This window comes from Sebastes umbrosus, chromosome 7 (genome assembly GCF_015220745.1).
Source record: "Sebastes umbrosus isolate fSebUmb1 chromosome 7, fSebUmb1.pri, whole genome shotgun sequence".
In the NCBI taxonomy this organism is placed as follows: Eukaryota; Metazoa; Chordata; class Actinopteri; order Perciformes; family Sebastidae; genus Sebastes; species Sebastes umbrosus.
In genome coordinates this window covers 4,369,574-4,396,078 of record NC_051275.1, presented here as the reverse complement: position 1 = coordinate 4,396,078, position 26,505 = coordinate 4,369,574, and the positions used below count along the sequence as shown (strand labels likewise).

General features: G+C 40.3%; 1 protein-coding gene across 1 annotated transcript; it reads right to left on the bottom strand.

Annotated features, from left to right (window-relative positions):
- Positions 1-26,505, bottom strand: cog6 (component of oligomeric golgi complex 6). The gene is made up of 19 exons (XM_037774376.1): positions 26,371-26,505; positions 25,041-25,184; positions 24,432-24,503; positions 24,152-24,210; positions 17,009-17,120; positions 16,109-16,191; positions 15,818-15,888; positions 14,670-14,763; positions 12,065-12,193; positions 10,217-10,308; positions 8,218-8,282; positions 8,001-8,092; positions 7,584-7,701; positions 6,583-6,714; positions 6,231-6,398; positions 4,973-5,080; positions 2,847-2,900; positions 2,651-2,730; positions 1-542 (listed from the first exon to the last, which is right to left on the bottom strand). Exons 1-19 carry the CDS (start codon positions 26,503-26,505, stop codon positions 395-397), a joined length of 1,956 nt encoding a protein of 651 aa, XP_037630304.1. The 3' UTR covers positions 1-394.

The window sequence follows — 26,505 nt, the reverse complement described above, 5'->3', positions numbered from 1 at the left end:
TTAAGTTTATCCTTTTGTTTTATATAATCTTCAATGTTTTCAATTAAAAAGACATTGTTTTGTACAATTCTTGGACATGTTAGAGTGGAGTACATGGTGTGAAAAACAGACAGAAAGAAGGAGACACGTGTTGCTTCACAGAGAGAAAAATAAGCCGACAGAGTAAATGGATCATATACATATAATGTTCTTTCCTCCTGGTACACAGGAGTGTCTCTCTCTGAGGTCAGCGACCCACGTCCCACATCTACCACAAAGAACCCCACCTTAACGACTACTCTTATATACATTTGTGTTATTATGCTGTACAAATTACACAGCTCTTTAAATATCCAACGGGCTTGTCCTTCACTGGGGCTCACCTTGTGTTTTTTGAGATCAACCTGGTGTCTTCTCAGGAAAGCAAGGTCTGAACCTGCTGAGGTGATCTGGGTACCAGGTTCTCTGGGTCTTTGTAGCTGTTAGTTGGGCTGCTCAGCGCTGTGTAAACCTCCCCGTAGGCTCTGCACACCAGCTCCGTGGACTGACGGAAAATCTGCTCCCTGCACAAACAGATAAAACTCTTATATATAATGACTCTTATTATACTCGAAAAACAAAGTAGTCTACCAGCAGTGAGTGGGCCTTTTTAAATTCCAACATCTCAAGTCTAAATCAGAGCAGCAGAGCTGTGCCGTAAGAGCTGAATACGTTAGCCATGAGTAAGAATTTGTCCTAATTACTTTTTTTTTTTTTTGTTCAGTGACCATTGTGTGCCCCCGCTGTTTCAAAACAATGCGTTGCAGTACTGCATGTGGTGCACACTGCCATCTATGGATACATATTACAGCACAAATGCACAAGCATCAGGTGTCAGCCACAATAACATATACTGATTTAGGAATGAAAAGACACTTCAAATGAGATCATTTTATTCCCTTTATTACTTCCCCTCATTTTATGCAGCCATCTTTTAATCTAAAAATGTAAAGCACAGTGTTGCGTTTCATTTCATGGATTTCTGGATCCATCACTACAGATGTTTCAAATCAAATTTGGCTATGTCACACAGATTTTTGTTTTTCTTTTAGACCTGTAACAAATAGTCAATCGAAAGAAAGTTATTCAGCAATTTTTGATTATCGATCAATCGTTTTAGAAATTTTTGTCACATTTAATTGTTCCATGTCAGACAGACGATTTGAGATCTAGTTGTGCGAAGCGTTTAGAGACTAACTTGTGAGTCTAGTTCCAAGTTCTCAACAGTGAGAATTTGCTGCTTTGCTTGGTCTTACATTATAGTAAATTTGGTCAATTGGTTGGACAAAACACAGCCTTTGAGGATGTCACTTAGTGACATTTTATAGACCAAACTATTAATCGATTAAAACAAGAAAATAATCATATTTTATTTTAGTTAAAGCGCTATTTTCTTTGTTGTTTACTTTAAGGCAAGACTGATTTATGAGTCACTTGGAGCATTTTCATAAAGACCTAATTAGAAATAATATTTTGTCCTGTGTTTTTTTTTATTTTGTTTATCATTTTAGTGTGATTATTTTAAAGATAATTGGTCAATCTATTATTATTTTATTTATCATTTATCTATCTATTTTTTTTTCATTTAAATTTGTGATTATATAATTTATGACACTCATTTCTTGTTGTCTACTCCTTGTATTGTTTATATTCCTATTGAACTGCTTGTATTGAAAATGACAATGAGAACCCAACGTATACCGGCAAGTGAAGGACATAATGTGACTACGTCTTGCAGTGGAGTACAAATGGAGGATGCAAGTCGGACTGAAGAGCCCAGTGAGAGGACTGAAGGACTCGGTGGGAGCTGCTCCTCGGCTGTATCCAACTCAGGCTCTTGAGATCCATATTTTTTAATTGGCCCACAGAGAACACAGAACCATAGTGCTGCTGTGTATAACACCTTACTCCATACCAAGTGCACTAACACGAAATGTGAAACGATGGGAGTCTAAAAGTACACTCCCATTATGTGTGCACTCCAGGAGTGTTTTCAGAGTGCTGGCTGGGTGTTTTTGTGTATTTAGGTGAGCAGAGAAGCAGACTTGAGAGATAGCGGGAAAGAGAGAGAGAGAAAGACAAAGAGGAGGAATGATTTCAGGGAACGAGTGTGAGTGAGAAATGGACCAGAAGCTAATTAATGGCGTCCTGCCCATCAGTCCTCCCATGTCCATTAATAGAGAACATTAACCTGAGGTACAGAGTGCTCCTCAAGCCTGCTGCACTTCCCAGTAAACGTGACTCATAGAGAGAGCCCTCCAATGTAGCAGGTGGATTGAGCTAAAAGCATGTGCATTTTCTGATCAGTAAGACAAATACAGGCAGTCCTGCCTACCACTCTCTCAACGTGTTGGTGGCCTTAGCAATTTAGCATCCAAACTCGCTGTGCATTTAGTCGAGTGTTTTGTTTGGAATGCAGTAATGATCGTATTACATCTGGCAGACTAATGAATGTTGAACATTATTAGGCCAACGCTCCTGTTCTATTTTTATCCCTCTGAATATGCTCTTTACCCCGTCGAAACACCACGCCATGTTGTAAACATTTAACATGCAGCCTGAATATTGCATGTTTGCGATTCTTTCCCCTGAACAGAGAGAGCTGTTGTCAACAATAGAGACAGGAACTCACTTGATGGCTGCACTGAGCAGGAAGTTGAGCTGCGGCATCACAAGAGTGTCAGGCGACGACAGGTACCGATCGAACTGGACCTGTTGTTCGTGCGAGAGGGTCAAGAGCAGGTGAGGAGTCAAAGAATCAGAATCATTAAGTGAGAATGTATCGATTTGTATTAACGTGCTTCATTAATAGACACGGTGGAACTCACCATCGCTGCTTTCACAGAAGAGCTGTCCATGCTGGGGAGGAGGGATAGAGGACCCTGAGACGGAGAAGTAAACACCAGCTCAGAATCCAACTCAAGGTCACAGTGTTTGAACAGCAACAATGAACTCAACAAGGTCAGGTGAGTGAGCTCCTTCATTCATTCATTCATTCATTCATTCATGCAGGTTTACAGGCAGTGTTGAGATGTTTTCTTCCGTTCACGGGCACTGAGTCCCCTATACCATCCCATTTAGTCTGTGCCTCTCTACCTAGATGTCTTGTTATCCTCATAATTAGTAGTGGGTCTGTATGTCATTGTATTGCATTGCTATTCGTAATATGGTGAGTTTTGTGCATATGTCCACGCTCATAGCTCACTTTCTCACTACCTCTGCCAACAAATGGGGCTTCTAACACATGGGATTCTCTCTCCTGTTGTTACAGGTTGTGGGGCAGGGTTGGCTGGGGTTATTGTTGTTCGTAATGCCATGTAACTGCTGCAAAATTTGAATAAAAATATATCTAAAAAAAAAACAACGTTTTCTTCCTTTTTCTCATTTGCCCACACTGCCATCAGCTGCTGCTAAAAATGGATGGAGTCAATGCTGACTGAATGAATGATTTTACCTCCGACCACATGAGTGTATAATAAGGATAATTTCATTTTCTCTGGTTTAAGAGAAAGCGCACATCATCATTGTGTCTTACTCCTTCCTAACCTTGATGATTTACACTACGGCTGAACAATATGATCTGTGTCGTAATTAACTTTCACCTTTATCTCAAAGGCTATAAATAGTGCATGTGCATCAGTACAGCACAGACTGGCTTACTTTTTGAAATGGCTGATTGGTTGGTCAGACCTCTGTTTGATGTCATGGGTTGTTATAATTTAATTATATGGGATTCAGACTATTCATATATTGAAAACTTCAAACAGAGTCTATTGAAGTCGGTAAGAGATTCAGAATTTTGGTGATTTAATAACTTCAATTTATCATTTAGCCCCAATTTGAGGGGAAAATTATTTTTGAATACGATGAACTTGGATGTGGTGAATCTTGGTTTATAAACAGAGAAAACAAGAGAAATTCCCTCCCTAAATCTTGATAGGCAGAGACATGATGACTGACTTTGTGTGAAAACAACAGCCGGCACCGTTGAGGCAATTAGCTGACACTGATTATCCACAATGGCAACATTAAGTCGAGCTTAAACGTCTAAATTGACAACATTAACAGCAGCAAATAGAAGGCAGTGCAAGGGTCAAAGCTACAGTGCAGTACCTGTGAGTGATTTTATGGGATATGGGCCCATTAACAAACACACTGTCAGCCTGCAAACTCATCTGCTAAAGCTACAAGCCAGTGTTGTTTTAATAACAGTTCTCTTGATGTATCTCAGAAAATGACAGGGATAAAACATTTAGCAGATAGTCAAAGTAAACCTGAAAAGTCTAAAATAAACTCGGGGGATTCTTTTCAGTCCTTGACATCTGGTATGCCGTCGAGTGTGGACAGCTCGACTTAATCTTTTCAAACAGAAGACTATTTAAAGTAAACCCCAAGACAGGCCACCCGAGGAGAGAGGTAGCCTGCAGAAGAATGACAGTTCTTGATTGAGCTTTTGCGTTGAGCTGCAGCAGCAGGGTGTGGTGTGTCCTGACATGACCCAGGGTTTCAAGACTCGCATGCTAAACCACAACTATGGGTCTCAGTCAGCCCAATGGCAAAGTGTGTTTCAAAGAGGGAGGGAGGCTCCGGGGCATCAGCTCTCTCATTTGCACAGGGCAATTCAGGAGAAGCTCTAATATTTGTAATAGAACATAATATGATCTGCCTCCCTCTGTCCCCTTTCTCATCTGAACATGTGATAGAAATGCTATTATGCCCTAATAAAGACATCAGTCATGTGGTAACCATAGCAATAGCTAGTGTAAAGCCCAAAGCGGTAGTGTAAACAATACTGTTAGGGCCTGTATAATATAAAAAAAGAGGACCATTAGGCACTCTAAGAGATGTGAAAAAAACCCTCCACAGTTCTATAACTTCATGAGTGAGTGAGTGTGTGTGTGTGTGTGTGTGTGTGTGTGTGTGTGTGTGTGTAGTGAAGTGCTCCATGCGAGACCTGTTCAGCACTGTGCTGCTGGACAACGCTGTAGATGTAACTCAGCCCGGCTCTGGTCAGCACGTAGGACGCCTGCTCGTTGATCAGGGTGTCAAGGTGAGCCTCGATCTGGAAAATGTGGGAGAGAGTTGCTTAACATCCAGTCCGAGCCCGCATTGTGAGCTGATGGTACTTGTGGTTAATAGAGAACCACTGTGCTATTGATAATGAAACTTCCACAGGAGCTCTTGTGGTGCTCAATTACAAAAGCCGTGCTAAAAATAGAGGATAGATTGCGCATTTGAGCACGAACAACAATACATGACGCACACCCTTCTATCAGACAGCAAATTAAACCTTTTTAATAAAAGATCTGGGCTCTATGGGTTTTAATGAAAGAAACGAGAGTCATTTTCACACAGACAATGTTAGGACTGTACGTTGAGTCTTAATGTTGGATAACATTAGTGTTTCATGATTCAGTTTGTCTTGTCAAACTAAGGTAGGGTCCGTCATTATCAGTTCCATGCCTTTGTTTAATTGTTATGAAATATAAATAGTAGGGCTGTCAATCGGTTAAAATATTTAATCACGATTAATCGCATGACTGTCCATAGTTAATTGTGATTAATCGCATATTAATCACACATTTTTCTATCTTTTCAAAATGTACCTTAAAGGGAGATCTGTCAAGTATTTAATACTCTTATCAACATGGGAGCGGGCAAATGTATGTATATATTTATTATTGGAAATCTATTAACAACACTAACAATGACAAATATTGTACGGAAACCCTCACAGGTACTGCATTTAGCATAAAAAATATTCTCAAATCATAACATGGTAAACTGCAGCCCAACAGACAACAACAGCTGTCAGTGTGTCAGTGTGCTGACTTCGCTACGACTTGTCAAAAAGTGCATGTGATTATCATAAAGTGGGCATGTCTGTAAGGGGGAGACTCGTGGGTACCCATAGAACCCATTTTCATTCACATATCTTGAGGTCAGAGGTCAAGGGACCCCTTTAAAAATGGCCATGACAGTTTTTCCTCACTAAAATTTATCGTATATTCTTTTCATACGATACCAATATCTTCACTCTAGATTTAAATCAAATAAGAAATTGGTGGTGTTAAAAAGACATTTGCGTTAACGTGTTATTGTCGTGTTAACTTCGACAGCCCTAGTAAATAGATACCTAAAATGTGAAATAAATAATTTCATTGTCTGAATCACTATTCATTTTTTGATAATTGTTTACGATTAGGACAGACCTGGAACTCGAGCATCTCAAGCCTCTTGTCAGTGAACTCAAACAGAGCCAGGGTTGTCTTCATGACATACAGCGAGTTGACCATGTAGGTAGCCATGTCAGCAGTGCCGAGGTTACTGGCGGACACGGTACATAACTGTAGGAGGGGATCCAAGATGCAAGAGAGCACCTGGGAAAGACAAAGTAAGACAGAGATGAGTGAAATAGCACCGGCTTTGATAAACGGTTGACAAAAACCAATATTGACACACCTACATCCGGTAAATTTATAGTTATTAGTTTAATGTGACAACGAAGGGAGACGGGTTTGACTGTTCTACCGTCCTGATCATACTGTTTAAATATGAGTTTACCTGAGCAAAGTCAGCCTGGCGGGCATCCAGAGGAACTACTGATGAGTCGTGGGAGGCCAGTACCTCCCTGAGGAGGGAGAGGGTCTGAGTGAGGGAGGATGTAGGTCCCAGGTCAGCAGGTGGAAGCTCCACCTGACCAGGTAGACAAGGTCAGAAGAAGACAAAGTATTAGTAGATAGAGCAAAAGAGTTATTCTTGCAGAGGTTAGTTGTGCGTGGGCTGTAGCCTTCACCAAGACAAGCGGTCCTCATAACATTATCGAAGCATTAAACATCCCTAATGAGCAGCATGATCGGCCGAATATACAACTGCTTCCTGCTGCTACTCGGAGCCTCAGCTTGTTCAGAGTCAGCAGAGCTTTTTTTTTTTTTAATGAAGAGGGTTTTGATTTCATTGGCTTCTGGATACACAAGACAGAACTGAGCCCAGCCACCGTTGTCCACCTAATAGAGCAAATTATGAGAAGGCTGTGTTCCTGGCATTAGCTGGAATTGACACCAAAACCCTGAGGGCCTCCAATTTGATTAACACCGAGCTACACGGATAATTCTTGTAACTGCTATTGATCAGGACACAGCCAGCATGTTATGTGGAAGAGCTCCCGCTCGTGCTGAGGTATATTTGGATGGCAATTTAACTAAAACGTTAACAAGTTTGGTGTTTTTTGGCAGCTAGCACCATTTCGATGCTGTGGCCAGCAGGCTCAAACTGTTTACAAGCAGAAGTGCTTCAGAAATAGCCTTGTTGTCTTTGAGGGTTTTCGGCGCAGAGCTGAAATACACAATGAGTGTCTACAGGGTGCATACTGAACTTCTGCACTGTCATTTAAGTGATTTTATGAAAGAACATTGTGAACCGTCTCTATGTTTAAAAACAAGGCCTCTTCTTCTTTTTCTTCTCAGGTGAAGGCATTGTTTTCCTAGCAGTCACTTTCTCACAACTACAGAAAAAACAATATATCGTGGATTATTCAAATAGAAACCGTCCTACTCATACTGCACCTTGTCCATGAGTCTGCTTGCATGAAGGCTCAGGCTGTTGAAGAACATCTTCTTGCTGAGGATGTGCATTTCTTCTATGGTGATGAGCAAGGAGGCCACACTGGTCCCAATGATGGAGCTGGACAAGGATAAAACACATGAAGTCTATTAGGACTGTTGATTATTTACATTATATATTATTTTTGTATTTCGATTCATCAAAAAATTTCAGAATACAGCAACAAATGCTCATCGCAATCTTCAAATTGCTTATGAAAACAAAAGGTTATTCAATTCACAATGATACAAAACAGAGAAAAGCAGCAAATTCCCAAATTAGCAAAACATTTACCAAAATATGTTCTGCTCCACAAATGCCTTAAATGATTAATAGATTATTAAAATTGTTGCCTTCTGTTGCCGAGCGAGTTAACATACCTGATGGTGTGGTGGTAGAACTTGAGCAGGTTGGACAGCTTGTAGAGAAGGACAGCACCTGGCTCAGCCACAATGACCTGCTCTATCCGAACCTGAGGGACAGATCCATAACACACCGAGTGAGGACATGAGCAGAACACGACGGAACACGGTGTGCATCCAACAGAGCTGGTCAGTGTTTCTTTTAATAGCGTCTTAAACGTATTTGGTTGCTCACTTTCAGCGGCCTGCAGACTCCCTCAGTGATGTGTCCAACCACCTCCTGCATGTTCTCCTCCACACCTGATGTGAGAGGAACACACACACACACAAAAAGTATATTCAGGATTAAATGCATCAACGGTTTTGAACAGACCTTGAATATAAACACAGTATTAATGAATACAGCATACATAACATAGGGACACAAAATTCCTAATTCATTCCTGTATTAGTCTCAGGATGCGTCCACACAATCATGTTCACTCCAACTTGTACAGTTAGTTTTTGAGTTCACAGTGTTTAAGCAGGTGACAGCAATGCCATTATTCAAACTCAGGTGGCAGCAAGATTTCAAGTCTTTATTTGTCATATGTACAACAATTACAGTGGAGCAGTCGTTGGCAACAAGATTCTTGTACTCAGTCTCCCTCCAACAATGCGCTACAAAATTAATAATAAGAAAAACCATGTGGTTGTAGTAAAAATGAATGATGATTTTATATATATAAAGTCAACGCGATAATGACACATTAACGCAAATTCCTTTTAACGCCGCTAATTTCTTTAATGCATTAACGCAATAGTTTTAAAGCTAGGGTGAAAATACTGGTATCATATGAAACTAGAAAAAACCTAAAAAATCCGTGTCATACTAGCTTGTCGCGAAGGAGGCTAAATTTTGGCGAGGAAAAACGGGCATGGCCATTTTCAAAAAGTCCCTTGACCTCTGACCTCCAGATATGTGAATGAAAATGGGTTCTATGGGTACCCACGAGTCTCCCCTTTACAGACATGCCTACTTTATAATAATCACATGCAGTTTAGGGCAAGTCATAGTCAAGTCAGCACACTGACACACTGACAGCTGTTGTTGCCTGTTGGGCTGCAGTTTGCCATGTTATGATTTGAGCATATTTTTTATGCTAAATGCAGTACCTGTGAGGGTTTCTGGACAATATCTGTCATTATTTTGTGTTGTTAATTGATTTCCAATAATAAATATATACAAATATTTGCATAAAGCAAGCATTTTTGTCCACGCCCATGTTGATAAGAGTATTAAATACTTGACAAATCTCCCTTTAAGGTATATTTTGAACAGATAAAAAATGTGCAATTAATTTGTGATTTATCACGATTAACTATTTTAATCAATTGACAGCCCTAGAAAAAACACATGTGGTAATAGTAAAAATGAAATAAACCCCCGACAGGGTGATGCGGCATTGGTTTATTTCAATGAACAACAACATCAACAAGGATCTGCTGGCTCTACATTATCCCGCTTATTACACGGCTACTTGATTAAGAAATCAATAATTTGACACAAAAATGGTCCGCTAGAGTCCAACATCAGAACTGGGCCCATAGCAACGGTCTGTTATAAAGAAATAACAGACTGTAGAATGCAGTAATTGACCAATCTGAATCGAGTATTCAACAAAGCCATGTAATAAATATATGTAAACTGCGCTGTGTGCAGGTATAAACAGGTAGTAGAAGTAATAGAAAGGTAAAAGTAAGGTGACACCATATAACCACACTGACACCTGCCTGCAGAAAACTACCCCAAAAGAGTGTAAGGAGACAAATGCTGACATGTGATAACCTGGATGTAATAGCTCAGCATAACAAAATGGGCCGAGGGCAAACCCCGGTCTCGACTGATCCCCCTTCTGAGCTGTGTTCATTCTTAACGGCTATGAGAACCCAAGAAGTTAAATTAGGGAAACAAGTACAGGATTAGTCCATCAGCTGAACAAAATGTACTGGAATTAGATTTGTTCACACTCTTGCTGTTGCCAACATCTCTAACCTTACTGAACGACTGGGTACCAAAACTCTGTCCAATAAACTTGTGAGTCTGCGTGACATTTGTTTACATACACAAATAATTAAAAGATGCAACAAAGCGAACATTTCCAATAACGGCAAGATTAAACGAAAGGGGAAAAATGAATTGGAGGTGATGGAGAACTGCAGAATTTGTAATTAGCATGCAGAAAAAATCATACCTTGCAGAGTGACTTGTTTCAGCAGAGCTTCTAGGTGCTCTTTCTCTGAGGCGGTTGCTTGGTGCAGCCAGGCCAGCATGTCCCCAACATACCTGAGAGAGCGACAAAAACAGTCTGTATTAAACAGAACGTCACTGAGGGGCCAACCAGAGGGCTAATCTTACCACGCCGAGAGAGACCACAGCTACACCGAGGCAATGGATCATCGTGTTTCACACACAAACACACACACACACACACACACACGGCTTCTGGTGTTACATAACGGTGGAAAACAGCAAGGTTAAACTTGAATTATTGTGTGTAAGCCTGTGTGTGTGTGTGTGTGTGTGTGTGTGTGTGAGAGAGAGGACATTGGGAGGTGAGAAAGAACTTGATGTTCTGAGAACTGCTGATGCCTCCTATAAAGTGGAGGTGATTTTGTGTTCCACGCATGGCTGGTATTCTGAGAAAATCTCCCATTTGGCTCCTGGGCACAGGAGGAAGAGGGAAAAGGATGTGGTACAACAGGAAACACAGACACACTCAGACACTGATAAAATAGACATTTAACATCTTGAATTGGATTGTAAATGTTTGGAACCAAATCGAATAGATTTATAGTTGAGGAATCATGCCATTTACAATCATACTATAGTTACACTATAGAATACGTATATCTTAAATATCTATTAAAAGAGATAGTTGTGCTTTTGAAGAAATGTACTATATTACTGTAATATCTTTAGTCAAACCCATTGATTCCATTTGAATGTAGTTTGACGTTCTGCTGAATTTAATATTTTGTGAGCATGAGAAAAGTTCATGCAAAATCCTAATGCAAAACAGTCTGGCACTAATACTAGGGCTGTCAAAGCTAACGCGATAACACGTTAATGCAAATTAGTTTTAACACCACTAATTTCTTTAACGCATTAATGCAATTTGCGATTTTTTGGTTGTCGCAGGCTCAGTTTTAAAGCTAGGGTGGCATCATATGAAACTACAAAAACCTAAGGAATCCATTGGTACCAACCATGTCATACTAGCTTGTCGTGAAAGAGGATAAATAACACTTCAAACTTGAAAACTGGCATGGCCATTATCAAAGGGGTCCCTTGACCTCTGACCTCCAGATATGTGAATGAAAATGGGTTTTATGGGTACCCACGAGTCTCCCAGAGACAGCTGTTGTTGCCTGTTGGGCTTGAGTTTACCATGTTATGATTTGAGCACATTTGTTATGCTAAATGCAGTACCTGTGAGGGTTTCTGGACAATATTTGTCATTGTTTTGTGTTGTTAATTGATTTCTAGTAACAAATATAGACATATGTTTGCATAACGCAAGCATATTTGCCCACTCCCATGTTGATAAGAGCATTTAATACTTGACAAATCTCCCCTTAAGGTACATTTTGAACAGATAAAAAATGTGTGATTAATTTGCGATTTAATATTTTAATCGAGTGACAGCCCTGATTAATACATTAATTTTATAAAAGCTATATACAGTATTTGTATTCATCAGCTCTGGTTGTGGCTATATGTGAACGGGAACCAGTTTGATATAACCAAAAGTGAAGTTAGCAACTGTATAAATACATAAATAACAACTTGTGGTTAGGTTCCTGTAGCCATTCATCTTTGGAGTTGATAACCGTTGATGTTCCTATTTTTTAAATGGGAGATTCTCTTTGATTTTATAGACATCCTTTAATTAAACTACACAGAACTCAACATTCAGCATACCTTCAAACTCAATGCAGAGGCATGAAAGAAAGTCGTTACGTTTCCATCAGAGCTGAAGTTTGCTTTTAGGTTTATTACAGTAAGAAATGGCAATGTTCAGGTCATACGTGAGATGTACCTCATAGGGTCATGTGAATGCATCTCTATGGGGCGGGGAGTCCCTCCAAGCCCGCCGCGGGTGAGGGCGTCAATGAAGCCTCGTACCACCGCACACCTGCGCGCAGTCCCAAACTCATCCAGAGTGTATCTGACCAAACAGAAGAGAAAGAAGGAAACATTCAACACACCAAGCCTCATGTGAAAAAAGCGGTGGTCGGTCGCAGTGTTTTCGTGCAGACTGTGTCGGAGGTCGGTCGCTGACATACGTCAACAATGCAGGCAGCTTTTCCAAAAGGAAATACTTTGAGGTTGTTTTGATTATTCGGCGGTGGCAGGCTCTGTGACAGACTAAACAGAAGATAGTGCTGAATTAAGATTCCAGGAACGCTGGTCTCCGCTCTCTCAGCCTCAACATCGCATGACCTTGAACACTTTGTGGGCGCTGAGGCAGGTGCATTTCAGAGAATGCAGAAAGACAGACAGAAGGAGGGTTTTCCATGAAAACATATCTTGGGGTAACGTGTGAAACTTTCCTTTGTGTTGTTTTGTTCGAGGGACAAAGTTAAACTCCCAGTAAGCTTCAGGAAATGTGTGCGTCCTGTGCAATTCTTTGTTGTATATGAGCACAAATTGTTTTCCTGCACTGGAGGGAATAAATCATTTGCATGGTTGACAGGCAATGCTTTTAAAAGACTTTTTTCTTCATTATGTATTTGTGCTTGCCTTCAAATAACTGAGTAATGGGCATTAGTAATACTTACTCATATGTACTTCAGGCATTTCAAAGTGCTTAAACATTATTAAGACCCAACGGCGCATAATGGTATATATTATGTCAGGATTCTCTGAGTGACTAAACCCTTTTTATAAAGCGGATAGTTCTAGTCCTTGATTATGATTGGCTGAGCCGCTTTCAAAGCCATTGTAAAATACTCTATAAATACACAGCTGTGGCTGCATTACTTCAGTATAAGATAAGCATAAGTGGTTGAAAGAGATGGACAGGATAGAGGAGAAAAATACAAAAGAAAGGAGACATGCTGAAATTACTGAGAGAGACATTGAAGAGCTGGAAAAGTAAAGAAACAAAGCCGGTACCATTAAACTGATTATGTGGTCCATTCACAGTTTTCACCGGCTATTTATCTTCTTCAACAGCGGACAAACTACACCAATGATCTATGGTAAGTTAATGAGCCTATTTTGCTCACTTTTCTCTAGCTATGTTGTCAATTGCTAGCAAGTGACAACAGGGGAAAGTGAGAATAATAGTTTCCGATTGTAGATCCGTGGTTATGCTGGAGCAATGTCCTTGCTTCTGGCACCGCGCAAATAAAACGCACCTGTCCAGTAAAGAAGAGGGCGAACATGATTGAACACTTCTTCTTCAAAATAATAAAAAAAAATCGCACAATTAATGGTGATATCCAGATAAATGTTAATAATCACCCCCATCACATCTTTAAGCATGCTTTCCACTGCGTCTATGTGTTGCTGGGCAACCATTCTGCTAAATGTCGCTGAAGAACTACGTTGCTTGGCTGATTGATGATTATTTGTTATCAATAAATGATTGCATTTTTTGTTGCTGTGCGTTTATCTTATGTAACCTTGTTAGGTATATGTCGTAACTGTTTTATAAAAGCAATAAGCCACTTGAAGCCATGATTTACAGTGATTTTACCGGCCGTTGTTAGGCACAAAGCGGAAAATCACTGTAAATCACAGCCTCCCGTGGCTTATTGCTTAAGTTAATTCACTAAAAAAACTAGACTAAAAACTAGAAAAAAATAGACAAGGTAAACCAAGAACGAAGCTACTGTTAACAAAACTGTTTGTTTACAATAAAAATTAATCTTGTACAATGTTATGACGATGATATAATCAGAATAATTTCAGTCTTTTTGAGCACTGTTTTATTAAACTATGAGGGAATATATTTGGATTAATTCGTGCAAAATATATAGTTGAAATGTGTACTCCTCATACAGTATTTGTAAGCAACCTGCAGACGCTGTTTGTGACAGTGCTGATTTTTTTTTTTGGTGGATCTGCACTTTCTTCTTCTGCTGGCTGAATGGTGGCCACATTTTCTGTTGCTTCAGGCTGTTTGTCCTGTTGTTTTCCAATCAAAATCCTCCTTGTTTCGCTCACCAAGAACACAGTGACAAGAATCGCCTTGGCAATATACCTTCTCACAATTCACCTGTGAGTGTCCACATAAGACAGTAGCAGATTGAAATACAGAGCCTTATAATCAGTAGGGGAGCTGCCACTTCATTTTCAATTCAACTAGCATCTATGATGACATATGATGAGTGTCAGTGAAGTGTATTGGCCTGTAGCTATCTGGCAAAGATATAGGAAACAGAAGTGGTTCAAAAACATTTGTAGGGCTACAGTTACAACTAATTTAAATAAATGGCTGAATAAATGCATATTTCTCCTTTGATTATTTACATTTTAAAACATCCATCACTACTCAGGTCTACTTCTACTAGCTGTTAATGCTCTTAGAAGATATGTAAACACACACAGAGGAAGATAAATGAAGGAACAGGCCATATAAGATATTATGTATGTGTGTGTGTGTGTGTGTGTGTGTGTGTGTGTGTGTGTGTTACTTGTAAAGGACAGGTCGGTCCTGTAAGGCTTCCATGGCTTGAGCCAACGCAGGGCAGATGTCACACGACTCTTGGGTCAGTCCTCTGCATTCATCTTAGTAGAAAGAAGGAACATAGGACAATAAATGCATCTATTAGGAACAGCACACCATCATCCAACTAACTAAATAGTCTTTCTGGTAACTATGCTTGTGTTATGCTCCATGCATTGTTGCAAAATGTTTTAGGCCTTGGTAACCCTGTTGACAAGAAATAAATCAAAGCACCAAGAACATTTTTTCAATCATATTTTCCCATGAGCTTGTAGGGAGAAGTCAGTCAGTTTACTTATGCTTCAGACAATACAAACAATGAACAGGCAGTGGCCAATCCTCCAGACTGTGGAGAAAATGGGTCAACACACTCCACTCTTGTCGGGTCTTACCTAATGCTGGAAATACAAGTAAATGCCCTCTTCAAGCAATGTGCAGCCATGTCTTTGTGAACATGTAGTTCTCCCTCATAAACAACGGACACATGCATATTAAAAAAAAGAGTCCCTTCACGAAATAAACTAACTTCTACTACATGCAGAGAAATTACACACAATAACATACAGCTCTTTCATCTGACCATTACCAAACTTTCCCTTGCCGAATTTCTAGATTTGGGTCTTTTGGCAGATCTAAAGCACAGCTAAATAAGTGTCTGTAGGGCAAAACTCATAATTTAGTAGATGCTGGGTTCTGTGGTTTCTGTGATCTAAATGGTTTATTTCCATTTTAATTTCAATGACAAAACACATGGCTAAGCTGAGGAAAATTTGGGTTTCTGGCATTCTTTTGGCAAAACTCAGTCAGAGATTATGAGTCACATGTGTCCTCAAATGTGTCCTTTACACGCCATTACTCTCACTTGAAAGAACACAATTTTGTATTTAGCTCTATCCAATTATAAAAGAAAAACAACTAACAAATCAAACTTGAGACGAAAGACAAAACTTGAAACAAAAAGACGGACTCACACCCCTGATTACAGTAGTAAAAACGTTTCATTAATTTTTACAAAATGCACAAGGTCAGTATGGAGGCTTTGTACAATGAGGGTCACAGAGACACAGTTTTATCCGTCAGTGTGCTCCTGATATTAACTCTGTGTACTGTACTCACTCTGAGCCCAGCGGTAAAGCTGCTCATATGATGTCTCCTGTAACACGGCCATCTGCTCCATGATCTCTAAACTGGAACAAGCACACAAACCAAGACCACATATTACATACCCATAACCTGTCAGATCCCTGACACTGACATAAATACCAGACTTGGATGTTACTCATCTGTTGCACCATTCAGGTTGAAAATGAATTTAACAACAAGAACAGAATCACTGTAAAAAACATTTCATTCTGTCAGAGGAAGTAGATCACAGAGTAACCCTATGGAGTGGGACGTGGACCTTACCCTGCAGTTTGTTGGTTAGTTCGCAAGAGGATTTTCACGTCCTCGTGGATGTGCTTCACTCGGCTTAGAGCTTTGAAGAAATCCTGGGAAATTCAACAACCCGCGAATATATTAGGATTTGCAAGAAGTCAATGAACATTTTTTGGCAAAACACAAATAATTAAAGCTTCGGTAAAAATGTTTTCTGGTGTGACCAAGGACAACGTTTATAACTGATCCTATAATGTTGATAGATGTTACCTTGATTTGAAGCTGACAGATGTGTGGTGTTATTTCACATGCTAAATTATTTATGTGCATATCATACTCATATCAAAAGTAAAAGGTTTTTAGTAGGGCTGTCAATCCATTAAAATAGTTAATCATGATTGTCCATAGTTATCTGTTCAAAATGTACTTTAAAAGGGATATTTGTGAAGTATTTAATACTCTTATCAACATGGGAGTGGGCAAATATGCTGCTTTATGTAAATGTATTTATTATTGGAAATCAATTAACACAAAACCATGACAAATAAAACAAATTTGCGTTGACAGCCCTAGTTTTTTGATAATTTTGTTTTGTTTTTAGCATGTTTGTGGTATATAGTATAACATGATGGGGAGGATGGAAGGAAAAGGTCAAAATTAATTAGTTAATGGACTATGGGATACCTTAATCACATCTCACAATTTATTAGATATTGTGGCAGCATGTTGGCAGAGTGAACGATCAAACCCTTCAACCAGAGCACACAGATAATGGGGAATCAAGAGGAAAAAAAACTGAAAGATAAAGACAGCTACAAATCAGCCCGACACTAATCTGTACCTGATATTGCATCCTCCCATCCTGTGGCTGCAGATGGGAGGAATCTTTACATGATTTAATTAATTAGTCTACATTAAAATGGAGATTACCTCAGTAATGGGTGCATCCCGAGCCCCTCGCAGTGTGGCCATCTCCTCATTAGAGAGCTGGAACTTGGCGAGGAAAGCCTGAGCGACCTGAGCTCTCACCTCCAGGCGGTGGCTGAGGGGAAACAAGATGTTGTAATTTCATTCACTTGCCATTGTTGCACTTTAATATCTTTACAGGGTATTATCCTCTCCTCATAATGGTTTGTCATTTAGTTCCTGTTCCAGTTCAGTTGGGCCTTTGCTTGTCATCTTGATTTGTTTTGTCTGTCTTCAAGGCCCTTGTGGATTTTTTTCCTCGCAAAAGCGATTAGAAAGATTATTCTTTCCGTCTTTCATCATTTACTTTTATCACTGTATTTTGTCATCCCCTTTAGTTTTCTTATTGTGCAAATAAAAAGACCTGTCAGTGTGGAAAACTGGAACAAAGTTGTATGCTTTTATTTAACAAAAACAATGTTGTCAACAAGCTGTAATGATTGAAGGCCGACAGCAGATGGCAGTCATACTCCTCACACACACACACACACACACACACACCTTTGCTCACAGTGAGCTCAGAGTGAGACAACAGGGTGGGACACACACAGAGTCAAGATATCATGTGTAGAAAATAAATAACAGAGGGAGACAAGAGACACAAAAAGAACACAGAGCCAGATACAGGCCAGGTTTTGTCACTATCAATAACAGCAGAGCGATCACTATCGGTGTCACTATAAGTGTCTCAACACAATAGTGACCATGGCAACCGCCCCAGTCAAACAGGGAACTCTGTCACGGGATAGCAGAACAACAGCGAGTACTCCCTCCGTCCCCATCTTTCCATCCAAACCACCTCGTCTATATTCTCTCCACCCGTCTGCGAAAACAAGGCTGGATCAGTAAATCACCAGGTTGTTTTTGGTGGAGGAGAAGAACCCAGCATTATCTGACCATTGTCTCTCACACGGCTATTACCAGTGCTCAGCCAGCTGAAACTAAAGGGCTGTAAATCTGTTACAGGATTCTATGATTTAGTATTTCTCACACGCAGGACTGCGAGGCATCTTTGCCCTTTATGGGTTTCGTGCGTTGAGATTTTGTCGCAAAACACAAAGCAGACAGCTTGGCTGGACCACCACCTTTAATTCCATGCTCACTTAGGCTTGGGTAACATACTTTGAAAATGTACTTCATTACAGCAACCTGGCTACATCATCAGAATTATAAGTAGTGACAATAATAATAGTTTAATTTTATACAGACACAGCAGCACTCCCGGTGCTCTCACTGTGAGATTGTCAAAAGCAATCATTTAGTCTTTCATAAGTATGAATAATTACAGTCCATTGTTTAGGTAATATAACAGAAGACAGTTATATTATTTGTATTAAAGGACCAATATGTAATATATTTACTGTAATAAATCATAGAATGACCATGATATGTCATCAGAGATTAAGGAAACATGCTGAATTGAAATATTGGCTTCTCCGACAACAATGCTACAGCCAGTATGTTCTCCTTTGAAATTTCCATTGCGGACACATTTGAAACAAATTTGCGTGCAAACCCAACGTTCTGCAGCCATGGAAGCAAGCTAACAAACTGGATCAACAGAGATAACGTTAACATTAGATTCTACCACGATGAAGTGATTCCGACTACTGCTGGCCAGAGGCTAATGCGGTTGTGTCTAGAAGGTAACCCTCAAATTGCAAAAATGTGCGTTGCTGTTACCCATTTTAAATGCTAACTGTCGTCAGTACTACATATTGTTCCTTTAAAAAGGTACCTGCCACTGCCCAACCTCGCACACGTTTAGTACAACACAATGAAGTTCAAGGCAGAGAGGAGAAAAATTGAATGTATTAACTGATACTGAGAGATAACCAATAAGCCAATCCAATCACAATTACAGTGACATATAACAAATAACAAGCTATGCTAATGAGGCCATTAATTAAACTGAGTCACGCATAAATTAGAGAAACTATTTCCATGTGAACATGCTTGTCTTCACATGACACGAGCAATATTAATATGAAATCTGTAAATTCTTGTACAGTGAGAAGCTACAGTTGTCTCATGAGAGGAGATTGTATCATAAATATGCAAATTGATGCAGCGAGCTTTTACAAAAATCTAATTGGATCATCTGTTCTATAGTAAGACACTGTGGTTGCAAACAGGGAAATTCTATCATTAAAGATTGTTGAGTTATTATCTTCACAAGATCGAGAGAATAAAAGACATTGAATCTGGAATAAAAGTTTCCACATACCAGTTTTATGGGACATAAAATGGATTGGTCATCCCATCCTAATAGTCATAAACTAAGCCTTATCTCTAAGGTCACATTTAACATGCTGTAGCTTGGACTTTCATTCATAAAGCTTTGAAGCCACAGACTGCATTTCTACCAACGGTTGGTGCCTTCAGATTAGGTTGTGTTCACTGTGTTTATGAGAGGAGTTGACTTGAATGACCCACTGATGTTGTATTCATAACATTATAATTTAACATTAAGTCCAAAAGTTACTTTATAATATCTTTTATCAATTACTTGATACTGAAAAGTCAAAAACACAAATGATTAGCATTTTGTGATATAGGACCAAGGCAGCGTCTGTTTTTATTGTCAGTCACCTTGAAACAGTGTTCTCAGGGTTAAATTATATAACTTATTCAAGTCCCCCATATAAAAAATATGACCTTATGCGTTTCATTTTAAGGTGGCAATTGTTCCCAGCCCCTTATTTATTAAGGTTTCTGTCTATGGACGTGTTGTACTTCATAGACATGGGAGCACCAGAAGAGAAAAACATTCTCACACGTCAAACTGTGCAACAGATTCACCTCAAGAAGACAATAAAAGGCCTCCAATTTCTCATGTTCATGTGCCAAGAGTGACAGACCTGTTCCTCCAGGATGTAAACACAACAAAGACACAGGCTGCACACGCCTGTACAAGGTGAGGAGAGGGGGATTGTGGGAAGCTGTAGCAGCAGAGCAAAGGGGAGCAAGGGAACGGCGGAGCAGCAGGATCATTTTCTACAGCGCTGTCAGGACATGACACATTCTTCTCCAGACTGCAATTACCGAATACCAGAGAGAGGAAACATACTTGAGTGAATCTGCAACGTCACAACTGGCAAATATGTAGAGACTCTGGGCTGCTGGTTCAAAGAATGAACTCAAATGAACTCAATGTGTAAGCTTTGAGAAGAGCAAAGTGAAATTACGTCCAGGTTACATAATGTTACATGATGGGATGAAAAGAAGCCGATGTTTGTCTCTTTGTGTCCGTTTTTGTGTGTGTGTGTGTGTGTGTGTGTATGTGTGTGCTCAGAGTTCTCAACTGGGCCAATTGATTTTGTCTGTTCAAGCACAGAAATCGTTTAAGCAATATAACAGGGCGCAATCTCATAAACAGCTTCATCAAACTGAAACAGTGAAATTAGCAATGCCTACTTAATAACCTCACAGAGCTGAGCCGATGGTGCAGCACCAAGTTTAGAAAAACTGAGAGCTTGATCAGTGAATAACATTTCATTTTAATTCATTTGATTTAATTCAAATTATTTGATTAAAACATTTGATTTCTATGAAAAGATTTACAAGACGATTTTTCATTCTGGACTGATAATCCATTCAGAATGAATGATAAGGAGATCAACTGTTCTCTCTGTAACAAGCGAATGTCCAACCCTCTCATAAACCATGTGGGTCGATTATCCATTAAAATCTATTAGGGGCCATTTGAAAGGCTTGCATGGAAATTTGGCATTCACAAAGCTGTTAGTTAGCCACGCGCCAATGATCACAGCCACATCAGACAACACAAAGGCATACCCACAGCCATACCCTCATTAACAACCAGCTGGGCCTTAATAAGGCTCAAGTGTCATTTTACACAGGTTGTCATTTTACACTTTGATGTCCCTGATGGTTCTCTCGAGGGTTTCCGAGCTCTTGATTCAGTAATGACCTACACAGAAATCATACGGAGAACATTCGCTTAATTTTCAGGAAAAATGGTCTCACTGAATCACAGGGCTCCATGTCTGATAATTCATCATACGCTGTAGGAATTACTGTGGGAAATGAGTGGTTGCTTCAAGCCAAATGCAGGTACATCTTAGTTGTGGTTACTATATTTATCTACATTACTCTGTGGCATGCAGCCAAGTAGGCCTTTTGTAGCTGCCTGAGCGGCTCAGTTATAGCCAGAGAACTAAACCAACAGACCAACCCCTTCATGAGGTGACACAGTGCATAGAAACATCCGTTTGTGAGACGTCCCAACATGTTCAGCAGATAACATGTCACGCTAATGCAAAGATCACACAGTGCAGGACAGGTGGGCAGCGTTACGTTTCATTATGGAACAACACACAACACCTATTGAGAGCTCTTGCTGACAGCGTCTTTGAACGGGACCAGCCCAAAACAAAAGAGCAGCACGTCTGAACGCTGCCAGACAAACACAGGTCGTCTACTCTCATTGGCCCGCCTCTACCACCTTTGCCTCTGCACACTGTAAGCAATGCGCTGCTCCTTTCCGTTTCATTAGAGCTGACAAATGACACAGTGACGGTGGCAGATAAGATAGCAAACAGTTCAGGACAGGCCTGCTCTGCCGGGTAAATACACATCAGGAGCATCTGCAGAGCTTTTGAAAACGACTGTGCTCTCTCAGCAGAGCTGCCCTATAAGCACAAAATATGAGATTAGGCTGCTAATGTAGCACCGCTATAATAAGCGTCAACAAGAGGAACATAAAAAAAAGACAGCGGCCTGGGACTGCAGAGGATTGTGTGACCTGAAATAGATCTGACCGAGAAAACTGGAGTGGTGCGGTGCAGAGGGCTGACTGGTGGGTGGCTGAAGGAGGACAGCTTGACTGCACACTTCCCCTGGCAGCTCTTCTGAGACTAAATTGCTAAAGACAAGGTCAAAGCCCAGCGTGCAGACACTATCCCATCTGGCTGTGGGGTCATTGTGGTTCTGCGAATGAAAATGTCACGCAGACGGACAGCAGGTCCCAATGGGGCCACTATAAAAGAAGGGCAGTCAGAAGGGCGTTCATGTAAAACCTCTGACCACCCACCTTCAACAACCCTCCCCCCCCTTCACAAAACAATACGACATGTATTAATTCATCACCTGCACGTATTCGCTGGCGGCGTATCCCCACTGCTGTCAGATTCAGAGCCCTCCCCTCCTATGTCACCTTTCCGTCAAGGAGGTCCTGAAGCTGTGCCAGCAGAGCATGGAATTGCCTCGGTACATCAAAGCTGCAAGCGGTGTTTCTTTTGCCAGAAATCTACATTATCATTGCCCGTGCCCCCGCCTCTGTGTCGACTCACAAGGTCACTGAGCACTGAGGTCACAGCCGCCACAAAATGCTAATGAACCTCATTCCAACCCTCAACTATCAGCGAACAGGAGCGGGTGTCTTATTTTCACATCCCCATCAACACTCTGCTCGGACAAATTCATACCTAGATTCATTTTATTGGCAGGCTTTCAAAAAAAAAAAAATCCATCAGTATTCTAAGAGTTGCAGCTGAGTGAGAACCCAAGATGCACTGTCTGACTCCACTCATGACTCCGTGTCATGCTGAGCTCTATATATTGGATCTGCATATCTGATGGCTCTTAATATGTGCTGTCAGCAAATCTCAATGCACACGCTCAAACACAGGAACACTCTGATGGGCTGCTCTGCGGTTGTAATAGCCTGGCTTCAATGAGATAAGGGAGCGATGCGGTGTAAACAAGCACTACTTTGATGTGTATCTGAAGGCCGAACATCACAGGACACGAACGAATAAAACAAATAAAGCTTCATTAATGATGATCGCTGCCCCCCTTATGCAAATAGACAAACTGCCGGAGAAATATTCATCAAACTCATAAATCATTCATCCCTCCTCATCAAAAATAAAGATGTGCTTGCAGCTCCTCCTGCCCTACACCATATCTCTCAGAAGCTGCATTTCACAGACTCGAAATTTACTCTTTAACTTATTAGTGTTCCAACTTGGTGGGTCAAATCTTTATTTGCACACATTTTTGAAATGATCAGTATATATTTTGAATGTAATGCTTTGGCTCTAATTAAATGGGAAAATCCCGTTCGGTTGACATCTGTCAGAAGCAACTCCTGGAGAACAAGGAAGTGCTAGCACATTATTGGTGTGTGCAGTAATAAAAGCTTATCACTTGCAAAGTGCACCGTGTTGTTCCTGCAGTGTGCTTTGATTGAAGTGCTATTTGTCTGGAAACTTGCCTGAATAGAAAAAGAGGTCATTTCTCTGCAAGGGAAATGAGACTACAGAGAGAGTGAACTGATTGGGTCTAGCTTTGGACTGATGGAGATGCCTATCTGTGACGCATGTGATAGGTTTCCAAAATGACTTGTAGCCTCAGAACAGATAAGGGGAAAAACGGCGGTATTAGATTTCTTTGAAATTTCTGCAGATATATTTTAGAATAAAGTTGCCATCTTATCTCTCTTATCTCTCACTGACATTCTGAAATGTAGTTTAAAAGTTCAGCCTTGTCGTGTGGTCTCATTTTACATTTTGGTAATTCAGCTACAATCAGATTGAGAAACAACTTGCTATGATAGAATAAGGTTGAGTCTCTCGATTAATTCCCATATAAACCGTTGTAGGAGAGAGAACAATGCCGAGTACAAAACTTGTTCAGTGTAATCCATTATAACAACTTAACTTTCTGACACACTGTCTACACACACTGTCTACCACAATCAAACAATTAAAATCCCAATGGTAGTAATAATTACTGCATATTGGATGACATTATATGGCACAGAAATTTCAACTTTTCTCGTGTAGCCACAAGAGGCAAAAGTAAACCGGTAAACCACTAATGTAAGATATACATTTATTTTAGAGATGTCTATGAAGATTCTCAGTCAGCCAGTTAGTAGGATTTCTAGACGAGCAAAGTCAAAGGCAACTGGATTTGCTGTTTTCTCCACTGATTCCTCATGTCTATCTTAGTTCAAACATACATGTATATGTCAAGTTACAAGGTTAACTCTGGGAAGTAAGTAACACGTGCACACATGCATACCCACACATCCAAACACACACACACAATATGTTTACCCCTTTAGAATCAACTCACTTTTCTGACTGCAGCTTGTTGGTTTTTACTATGAGGTCTTGAGTTTGATCCTTCGCAGCCTGTTGAAGAAAAGTTGTGTTTTTAAAAGATGGCTTGCAAACATTATGCTCTCAAAAGAAAAGTAATAAATCCTTTATATGAAGTGATTCACTTCATGCATTTGATACACAACATACACAAATATACTACCTTCTATTGTTGTTATGAAGAGTTTAAATTTAGTCAATCATTATATGTACAGGAGAATCTTCAAACAACATTTGGAGATGATATACCGTACCTTTAACCTACTGGTCATTTCTTCACAACATGTGCTCATGGCCTGGACATCCTCATGAACACTTTCAAGCCCCTATGGAGAACATGAAGTCATAATTACAGCAGCACAGAGGCAGATGCAGTTCCATTCACATATGCAAAGTCAAATGGGCGGCACTACTGATGAAAAATAGATATTGTGAAGTAGCCTGCTCCAGTCACAGGTTTTCAGATTCTCCACTACAGTCTTTGGTCTCGTGGCAGTCGCTGCTAATACATTCTCCAAAAACCTCACACACACCCTTGAACTTAAAACTCCATGTCACTCTCTGAACTTTAAGATGCAGTACTAAATAGGATCTGTTGTTCTCCATCACTATCACAGCTGTGTCTCTGGGATCTGAAAACGTTTCTATTAATGTAATCACAAAACCCCAGGACCAGTCGGTTTGTAAAATATATTTAACAATTTAGAGGTGAACCTACTCAAAAACCTCTCCATGTGAATATTTCTCATCCCACCTCAGGTAAAAAAAGAATCACTGCACAGGTGCTTTGGCTGGTTAAATGGAGTTAGACTTGAATGCTGTTTAGGGGTAATAAACTATATTGTCTTGCAACTCTATATTACCTCTTTTACGTCCTTAAATATTCGTGCAAAGTCCTCGTTGATCGAAAGGCTTCGTCTCTCTATGTCACCACGAAGATTTCTCCTGGTGCGCAGACTGTTTTCAGTGAAGAACACAGAGAGCGCCTTCAGAGCCTCCAGCATCTCCTGAAAGCACAAGAAAGACATTATAATGTCAGTCAGCCGGGGTGTTGTGACAAATGTTGAATCACTAACAATCTGTTCCCCCTTGCACACAAACCATCTTAGCCAAAACTGCACGGAACAAGCTGTATTTCTCACTTTCATAATAAGTTTGTGATGGGGATGCAAACTGGGACCCGACACCCAAGTTTATACAGTCCACACTGAATTTATTTATTTAAAAAGGATCCCCATTAGCTGATACCAATGGCACCAGCCAGTCTTCCTGGGGTCCGAAATCATGTACATTAATTTATCACATACATACTACATACAACATCACATTTGTGTTACACCAATAACACTCAAATTTTCAAACATATATAAATTTCACATTCATACACAATCTTCCACAATTTTTTTTTTTTTGTCTAGCCTTAAGGCCCATCATCAGGGAAAAGGAACAAAGAAAAACCATACATGACCAACACTGGACTATCGATCAGCTGCTTACGTAATGTAGTCGAAGATGGTATTTGAATGAGGATTTGTTAGAGGATTGACGGATGTAAAGAGGGCAGCTATTCCAGTGAGTGATGGCACGGTAAATGACCGTCTCTTTTAAGGCATTAGATTTTGGGTGAGGTAACATGATTTGGCCATCACCTGCTGTTCTAGTGAAATGACTGTGAACGTCTCTGCATGTGGTAATTTGACTGTATAAAAACTCGGGTTTAGTAGAATAGATGCTGTTACTAAAGAATGTCGCTGTGGTTAAGGCGAGTCTTTTCTCTACTGGTAGCCTGACAGTTTATGATGCGTGCTGTCTGTGTCTGGGGCAGTGTAACACAAGTCTTGCAGCTCTGTTTCGGGCAATTTGTAGTTTCCGCAGTATACTTTTCGGCACAAAAGACCATACAGGTGAGCAATAGTCCAGGTGGCTTAAACTTAAAGACTTAACTACTTGTCCCAGAATGTGTGCACTGAATGACTGCAGCAACACGCTAACTGCTGAATGCATTCACTTATTGACGTTGTTACTGTAGTTAACCACAACCAGTGTGGAAAAACATCGTTTCTTCCAGACAACTATCCCTGGCTGGCTGGCAATATCACCTAAGAGCAGAAGTATGTCGTGTTATGACGCGACCATCCTGCAGACTGAGCTAACGTTAGCCAGCTAGCAGGAAGCTAACCTCTCTCCTCTCACCTTGTCGTTGTCCAGCCTCGTCTCCAGGATCTTGTTGAGCTTCCTTGACAGCGGGTTGTTGCTTTGAGAAGGAGCATTTGAGTTCTGTATGACAGTGGAGCTGTCAGTGGACATTTCTAGTTTAGTATCAGACAT

Coding starts and splice junctions, on each gene's coding strand:
- cog6 (XM_037774376.1), bottom strand. CDS start 26,505: ATGTCTGATACTAAACTAGAAATGTCCACTGACAGCTCCACTGTCATA. Junction 15,889..16,108: donor ACTAACCAACAAACTGCAGG/GTAAGGTCCACG, acceptor TGCTTGTTCCAG/TTTAGAGATCATGGAGCAGA. Junction 7,702..8,000: donor TTCTACCACCACACCATCAG/GTATGTTAACTC, acceptor ATCCTTGTCCAG/CTCCATCATTGGGACCAGTG.